We start from the raw sequence: 8,573 nt of genomic DNA, 5'->3' as shown, positions 1-8,573 counted from the left end.
TGAAATGCAGTAACCCTGCCATCGGGATTGATGGCCCCTGGACGTTCGACTGGCAGTAACATCCTTCCGATGTATTTCGTTCTTGCATTACTATGTATCCCTCTGCTGTTTATCAATATGTGTCTGCTGTTCATTACCGCCTGGTTAAGTTCTAAGCGCGGGGAGAATGTGATGAAATCGTCATCCAAGTTACGACACTGATGTTATTCTCCTCATTGCCGCTACGTGACACCTCCGCGGCTCCTATATAAAAGAGACTGCCTTTCAGCGCAGACAGGAGATGTACATCCATCATCGCAATGTAACTCTATAGCTCCGCTGGGCATTCCATGGAAAGGTAACGATTCTGCTATATATATCATAAGCTCATTTATAGTTATACCACCTGTACGCACCTGTAATATTAATACAATGTTTATTGGTTTCTCTCTAGATGCTGTCGAGAACGAATTTCGATGAAACCTACTTTTGGGACGATGTTGTATCTTGATTTTTACAACAGGGGGGAAAGAGTGGGGACCAGCACTTACACAAAGAGAAAACGGATGCAGATATGGGCACGATTTGAAATAACCCAGATGTCCTCTTTTTTTTTCAGGGATGGTGACTTGATGACTGTTGGAGAGAGAATGTTTAAATTAATAATTCACACAAAGGCTTCGGAACACACAAAAAAGTGGATAATAAGGAATTAAAATGAGATAAAAGTAGATTACCTTCACACAAGGCAACACATTTGATTGCATGGCGCTTCCTAAACAATTGATCGTTTTTATACTGGGGTGAAAGGAAAACAATGTGGAACGTTAGTTAGTCACAATGAAACCCGGCTTACTTTATACAACAACAACAAGCATTTTAAGGCCATTTTCCCTGCTAGAGCGGGGTTAGCCTTACTTTATAACTGAACTTTAAACTTACCATTCTAAAATTCCTGAAGATTACGTTGCAGGGTTTTGTTTTCACGTTAAGATCACGAACTGGGATATCTACACAAAGAAGAAACACAACATTTGAACAAAAGAAGCACAACTGATATGGCTTGGGAACTGAAATAGCAAATAAGAATATTGTTGAATATGAATCGATTTCTACTGGAATGACAAAGAAAAGAGAACTTCATTTATGCAGATGTGTCATCACAATAATTTTGACAACTTTGTACTCTACCATCTAAATATTAAGTGCAGTTCATAAACTAGAGCAATGCGACTGTATATGCCTCCGCGTAGTCCCTGCCCAAGATAATGGGTTGATGCCCTCGTTCACTGTCCTAAAAATAAATAAGTTTTAAATCTCTTCAGCTGTCTTGAAGTATCCCATTTTTACCAGACATGACGGGTTTCACATCGATCAGTGAAGCGGTTTCGGAGGTTTATTATTATTATTATTTTTTCGGCATTCAAGCTGATATGGCTGCCAACCCACATGACATATGCCATCGAAAATGTACTCTGCATATGTATGGGTAAGGGATCACGTTTGTGAAGTTTCGTGTTCATCAGACATGGTTCGTTTTTCTATATACAAGCAGTACTTGCCAATGTGCCAAGTTGAAAATTTTTCCATTCAGCGGTTTCCTGAGTTTTTCATCATTTGTGTTTAATCCAAGATTGCTGCCATGGCACGTGACCTATGACATCACAATTATCATAAAAACATTATGCGTGGGTGTCGTTCCGACCCTGAAAATTGTCTCAATCTGACATGTGATTGCTGGGAAACACGAGGTTTAGCCCGTACGGACGGACGGACGGACGGACAAACCGAAAACATAATGCCTCCGGCCACCTTTGGGGGAGGAGGTATAAAAAATTACAATGCAATAAATCGCATGGGATGATAATGACGAATATTATCTATTTCAAACTGGCAAGGATCATTTAGAAGAAAATAGTGAGTGGCGTGGAAATATACTTGCAGTACGAAGAGTGGAGGGGGAACAGAGCATGCGTGGTTTGTGCAAGTTTGTGATCGATACATACGAGCGGATATTTGCCATGTCTTCATTTAATTTTAACACCATGACTCACCGGAGTATTCACAGGCGATGTTATAACATGGCGACGTATGTATACCCTTTCCGTATGATGCTCCGTCAAGTACCTAAACAAGAAAGAAAGACAACATCAACAACAACGAACACAACAGGTGGAATCAATAGATTATTGCATGCATCGAGTGAGTGGGAGATTACAAACTTAATGAGGTCCACCTGTTATGTGTTCTCACCCACAAATTAATGCCATCAAACAGCAGGATAGCAATACCTTAAAAGGCCTTTTCAAGGCCAAACTACTCGGGAATTAGATGCAAGCAAATCTGGCCTCCAAAGCCAGTCGCCGACTGGACATCCTCCATCGTGCGAAGTCCTTCCTTGGCACACCTGAGCTCCTCACCACATACAAGGCTTTCATCTGCACCTCAATGGAATACTGCTCTCCCCTCTGGGCCGGTGCTCCTGCCTCACACCTAGCTGGGCTTCACGCTGTTGAAACCAAAGCGTTCAGAATCATTGGAATCTCCCGCAATGAAGCTAACTCCGAGGGCCTTTCACTTACTCACCGCAGGCAGGTTGGTGGTCTTTCTGTCTTCTATCGACTCCTCTCCGGCCTTGCTCCTCCAGCTCTCTCTGGACTCTGTCCCCCAAATATTCCTACAGGTCGCACAAGATCTGCCTGCAACCCTCTTATGGTTAAACTGCCAAAATCAAGACTCTCTATTCACCTTCACTCTTTCATTCCTCTTTTCTCCTGCCTCTGGAACAAACTCCATCACTCTCTTCAATCCCACTCCTCCCTCCAGGTCTTTAAAACAGCTGTTCACCACCATCTCTTATCTTCCCCCATCCAAATCCTTAATCTTTTCTACCCCCGCTAATTTCACCCCAAATCCAATTTTTTGAAATACCGACTTCTTTCCAGTGTCCATGTGTTTTTTAACCTCTCCCAACCCCCCCCCCCCCCCTCCCCTTCCGTTGCCTCCTCCCCCCAATCCTCCCCAAACCCTCTCCCTCCCACAGATCTCCTCCCCTCCCACCCCCGATGTCCCTGCTCTCAACTGCGCATGTGCAATGTTGAACGATGTTGAACGAACTGCGCATGCGCAAGATTGGAGGTCTCGTCTCTTCAAAGCTGTCCATGCGCGCTCACTTTCGAAGTTAAGTAACTTTTCACAATTGTGTTTTTGTCGAAACTGTATCTTTCTCTCGGTGTACGTACCTATTGGGGTGTCTTTAATAGTATTCTTGGCGTTGGTTTTTCATACCTGTGTACAGAATCGTCGGTCTTTCTTATCGCGTATTCTGAGGCCTAAGTGTAGTACTAGGCTACCGTGTCCAACCTTGGCTTGAGGCTTTGTTTTTGTCGAAGCAGTTCTCCGATCGCGCTGCAATTACTTTCTGGTCTCTGTTTTTCACGGTCTTTTCATCCCATACTTCCTTGTTTTAAAATCTCAAAAAAACAAAAAAATAAAACAAAAACATTTCCTTCTGTTCTTATTCGTTTATTCCTTCTTATTTGTTCGTTCGTTCTTCGACCACGTTGTTTGTGATCACGTGATCACGTTGTTAAAAAATGTCTCATCTGACCCCTGAAGACCTGTATTCTGTCATATTCTATAACACCTTTTTCTTCTTCTTCTATAAAAGGATGCTTTCGACTTGCTCACCAAATCTATTCATTCCAAAAAAAAATTCCATCTCTTATAGTGCATCTTTCATTCATTCCCTAAACTCTCCAGCACTCCATCCTCCCTCCAGCGTCCTCAAACGCATTTTTGACTCGAATGTCTCAAGAAACTCATTTTGCAATAAATGTTCGTTTCCCATTAATCGTACATTTTTCAAAATCCCATCACCCCAAAATCCCATCACCCCTCCCCTCTAAATCTACCCCCTTGCCCCTCCCCTCCAAATCATCCCCATCACCCATCTCTTTCAAATCTTCCCCCTTGCCCCTCCCGTCCAAATCTTCCCAATCACCCATTCCTTTCAAATCTCCCCCCACACCCCTCCCCTCCGAGACTCTCCCTCGCTCCTCCCCTCCGAGACTCCCCTCTCACCCCTCCTCCTCAAAGCGTCCTCCCCGCTTCTTCCCCTTCCAACTTTCACCTTCATCTCCCTCAACCTTCTGCCTCGCTCTTCCCCCTCGTCAAATAACACCTCACTGCGCCTCTCCCAATCACCATCAAACCTTTTGTCTGCCCCATTCTTCCCTTTCTCCAAGCTATTCTGTAATCTCCGACACACCTTCAACAGCTCTCCCTACCTCTTCCTCCTCTTCCACATCTTACCTCCGCTCCCCCCCCCCCTGTTCTGTATCCGATGCTCCCCCTTCCTCTTCCTTAACAGTATGGACCTCAAACATCCGGGGCCTGCGCTCAACTTGTCTGATCTCTCCATACAGGTTGCTTCTGACAAACCAGACGTGATCTGCTTAACAGAAACTTTCCTCCTTCATGATGTCTCTGATTCCTTGGTATCTCTCCCAGGTTACTCCCTCCTCCGGTATGATAGACCTGAGCCTCGTCCTGGAGGTGGGGTTGCTATCTTTATTAAAAACTCTCTTCCTCACTCGCCCTGCACTGCCCTCTCTCCACCTCACCCCCAGGAATACCTTTGGCTACGGCTTCCCCTTCGCTCCCACCTTTTGTTCATATGTGTGTTGTACCGTCCACCAAACAGTGATGACTCCATCTACATCTCGCTGTCTGAGAATATGGACCAACTTCTATCTACCCATCCCAACTCTCTCTTCCTCATATGTGGTGATTTCAACTGTCACCATGCCAGTTGGCTGGGTGTGGGTACCTCTCTCACCAGCCATGGCTCTTCAGCAAAGGACTTCTGTGACTCACTGGGACTGACACAATCTGTCAATTTCCCGACCCGGATTTCAGTCAACGGAGCATCTTCTCTTCTGGACTTGGTTATGACTAACTTCCCTGAAAATGTCTGCTGCTCTTCTTCTGCTCCAATCGGCTCTTCTGATCATGTGCTTGTTAAAGTGGACATCTCTCTGACCATTCTCAGAGAGCCTCCTCAGCGTCGACGAGTCTGGCATTTCACTCAGGCCAACTGGCACGGTCTTCAAGCAGCCATCAATCATCTGGACTGGTCTCCCATCTCTACCGCCTCTGACATAAATTCTTCCTGGGAATTCTTCCAAAGCAAACTGCTCTCTCTCATGCACAGATTTATCCCATCTCGTTTTCTGTTGTCATACCCTTCCTCCCGTCCATGGTACACGGAATCTTGTGGTGAGGCTAGTGCCCAGAAACAACTTGCTTTCGTCTCCTGGAAAGCAAATCCAATGGAAGGAAATCTCATTTCCTTTCACAAAGCCCGAAACAAGTGTGTGTCCACCCTCAGGAGAGCCAGGAAACAACATCTCTCCGTTCTCAGGACCGAACTCTCTTATCTGTCTCCCTCTTCCAAATCCTGGTGGCGTCTGGTCAAATCTGTTTCTGGTGTTTGTTCCCCCTCCATCCCCTCCCTCACCTCAAATGGCCACATGGCTGACTCCGCACGTGAAAACAGATTTGACCTCAACTCTGTGTTTGCCTCTAAATCTTGTGTCCCAAACCCATCCCTCTCTGTACCCACCGTACCCAGTCGTACCCAGCTGCTCGTGGACTCTGTGTCCTTTCCTCCTGACAAGGTGGAAAAATTTCTGTCAACCCTCGACTCGGATTCTGCAACTGGACCTGATGGCATCAGCCCACGGGTCCTAAAATCCTGTTCTTCCGCTCTTTCACCCCCTCTCTCTGTTCTCTTCACCCTCTCTTTTGCTCAAGGTCATCTTCCATCTGCTTGGAAATCTGCCAACATCACCGCTTTGCACAAAAAGGTGCAAAAACAGATCCCAGCAACTACAGACCAATCAGCCTTCTCCCAATTATCAGCAAAGTCATGGAATCCATCATTGCTTCAGATATGAAATCTTTCCTCTTCTCCAATGGCTTGATCTCTGATCATCAATTTGGTTTCAGACCTGGACACTCTACTCTGGACATGCTGCTTCTGCTTTCTCAACAATGGATGGAGGTCCTCAATGCCAAACAGGAAATTAGAGCAGTCTCCCTTGACATATCACGTGCCTTCGATACGGTCTGGCACCCCGCTCTGCTCACCAAACTCTCCTCTTTTGGTATCCATGGAAATCTCCACGCATGGCTGGCGGACCTCCTCTCTAGTCGTAGTGAACGTGTGGCCCTGAATGGGTTTCTCTCATCTCCTCTTCCTGTTCAGGCTGGAGTTCCACAAGGCAGTGTTCTGGGCCCTGTGCTTTTTCTGGTCTTCATCAATGATCTCTCTGACTCTCTTGAAAATCCTCTGTATCTCTTTGCTGATGACTCTACTCTCTGTCCCTCCATTCTTCATCCCTCAGATCGACAATCTGCAGCCTCCTCACTCTCTGCAGACCTGGACAAAATCACAGACTGGGCAAACAAGTGGAACATGTCTTTCAATCCTTACAAATCTCACACTCTTACGATGCCTCTCCGAAAAGACTGACTGGACATCCCTCCCATCCACTTTCTGAATAATCCTCTCCAAGAAGTTCTGTCACTCAAGCTTTTGGGTCTCACTATCTGCCATGACCTTTCCTGGGAAAACCACATTTCCAAGCTGGCCTCCAAAGCCAGTCGCCGACTGGGCATCCTCCGTCGTGCGAAGTCCTTCCTTGGCACACATGAGCTCCTCACCACATACAAGGCTTTCATCCGCAGCTCAATGGAGTACTGCTCTCCCCTCTGCGCTGGTGCTCCTGCCTCACACCTAGCTCGTCTTCACGCTGTTGAAACCAAAGCATTCAGAATCATTGGAATCTCCCGTGATGAAGCTAACTCCAAGGGCCTCTCACTCACTCACCGCAGGCAGGTTGGTGGTCTTTCCGTCTTCTACCGACTCCTCTCTGGCTTTGCCCCCCCCCCCCCCAGCTCTCTCTGGGCTCTGTCCAGCAAATATTCCTACAGGTCGCACAAGATCTGCCTGCAACCCTCTTATGGTCAAACTGCCAAAATCAAGACTCTCTGCTCACCTTCACTCCTTCATTCCTCTTTTCTCCCGCCTCTGGAACAAACTCCCTCACTCTCTTCAATCCCACTCCACCCTCCTGGTCTTTAAAACAGCTGTTCACCACCATCTCTTATCTTCCCCATCCAAAACCTTGATCTTTTCTACCCCCACTAATTTCACCCCAATTCCACTTTTTTGAAATACCAACTTCTGTCCTGGAAGTCGTTGGTGTCCTTGTGTTTTATACTTCTCCCTCCCCCCCCCCCCCTTCCCACGCCTCCTCCCCCCAAGCCCTCTCCCTTCCACACATCTCCCTGCTCTCAAATGTTGTGTTTGTGTGCTTCCTCTTCTCTCCCCATCTTGATTTCCGCTCCCTCTTTTTATATATTTTGTTTGTCTGGTTGATTTGTTTGTGCAGTAAATGTTAGCTCTTTCACGAGCCTCGATTCAGTATACAAAAAAAAAAGAAAAAAAAAAAAGCAAATGTTGTACTTGTGTGCTTCCCTCTCTCTCTCTATCTTGTTCTCCCGCTCCCTTTATCATGGGAGCATATGTTTTATGTGTCAGTTTGTCTTTTTGTGATTAATGTTAGCTCTTCCAAGAGCCTCGACCTTGTATACAAAAAAAAAGTGATTAAAAAAAAAAAAAAAACATTTTCGGAACCTTTCGTGCAGTTACTCAAAGAGCTTTTTCTTCAGCGTTCTTTTTTTTCTTTTTCTTTTTTTTGTATACAGAATCGAGGCTCGTGAAAGAGCTAACATTTAACAAACAAACAAATCAAACAAACAAGCAAACAAAGTATATAAAAAGGGGAGCGGTAGACAAGATGGGGAGAGAAGAGGAGGAAGCGCACAAACACAACATTTGAGAGCAAGCATTCATCAAGTAATGCCATACAATACCTATGTTTTTCAAGAAGCTGATATAGCTCGATTTGGGAGGGGGTGGGGGAGGATTGGGGACGTCTGTCGGGGGTTCCCCACCAATGAAAACGTCTGGCAGTGGTCATTCATGATACACAGGGTTATGCTGAACATTTTGCAATAGGTTTCATTGGGTTTTATCTCATGAGCTGACCGAGATCAATTTTGGGGTACCAGTTATTTTAGTCTGGCGGGCACACCACACCACTGAAAATGTCTGGCAGTGGTTATTCCTGATCCTTGGGGTTACACTGAACATTTTGTCATGGGTTTCAAGTGGTTAGGTGATGAGCTGACCTAGCTCAATTTTGGGGTACCTTTCTCATGGCCCTCCTGACCACACCCACCAGGGTGTGCCTGGCAGACGTCCATTTCCTTACATAGGGATACACATGGAGCATTGTGGTGCACATAAAATTGGTTACCTTTTCAGCTTGGCTGACCTCCCTGGGCTCCCGGTCTATACTGCAACCTCCTTAAAAATCATCTGAAACCAGCAATCAGATCAAAACGTCGTGCACGACTCACTACCGGTGTTTTGCTGCAGCACGACAATGCTCGGCCCTATACTGCCCACGCTACAGCTGCAACAATTGAGGAGCTGCATTTTGAATGTCTTCCTCATCCAC

General features: G+C 46.0%; 1 protein-coding gene across 1 annotated transcript in view; it reads right to left on the bottom strand.

Annotated features, from left to right (window-relative positions):
• Positions 1 to 444: 444 nt before the first annotated feature.
• The window catches only part of LOC137436125 (protein mono-ADP-ribosyltransferase PARP8-like), a gene marked incomplete at its 5' end in the record, with an annotated part of 97,253 nt that continues 89,124 nt past the window's right edge, over positions 445 to 8,573 (bottom strand). The window contains 4 exons of the mRNA XM_078769077.1: positions 445 to 615; positions 717 to 777; positions 922 to 989; positions 2,034 to 2,106. Of these exons, the coding sequence (XP_078625203.1) occupies positions 527 to 615; positions 717 to 777; positions 922 to 989; positions 2,034 to 2,106 (291 nt within the window). The remainder of the gene's footprint in view (positions 616 to 716; positions 778 to 921; positions 990 to 2,033; positions 2,107 to 8,573) is intronic.

Source organism: Myxine glutinosa, unplaced genomic scaffold (genome assembly GCF_964187855.1).
Source record: "Myxine glutinosa unplaced genomic scaffold, kmMyxGlut1.1 SCAFFOLD_1075, whole genome shotgun sequence".
In the NCBI taxonomy this organism is placed as follows: Eukaryota; Metazoa; Chordata; class Myxini; order Myxiniformes; family Myxinidae; genus Myxine; species Myxine glutinosa.
The sequence above is the reverse complement of the archived record's forward strand: the minus strand, read 5'-3'. Positions and strand labels throughout refer to the sequence as shown.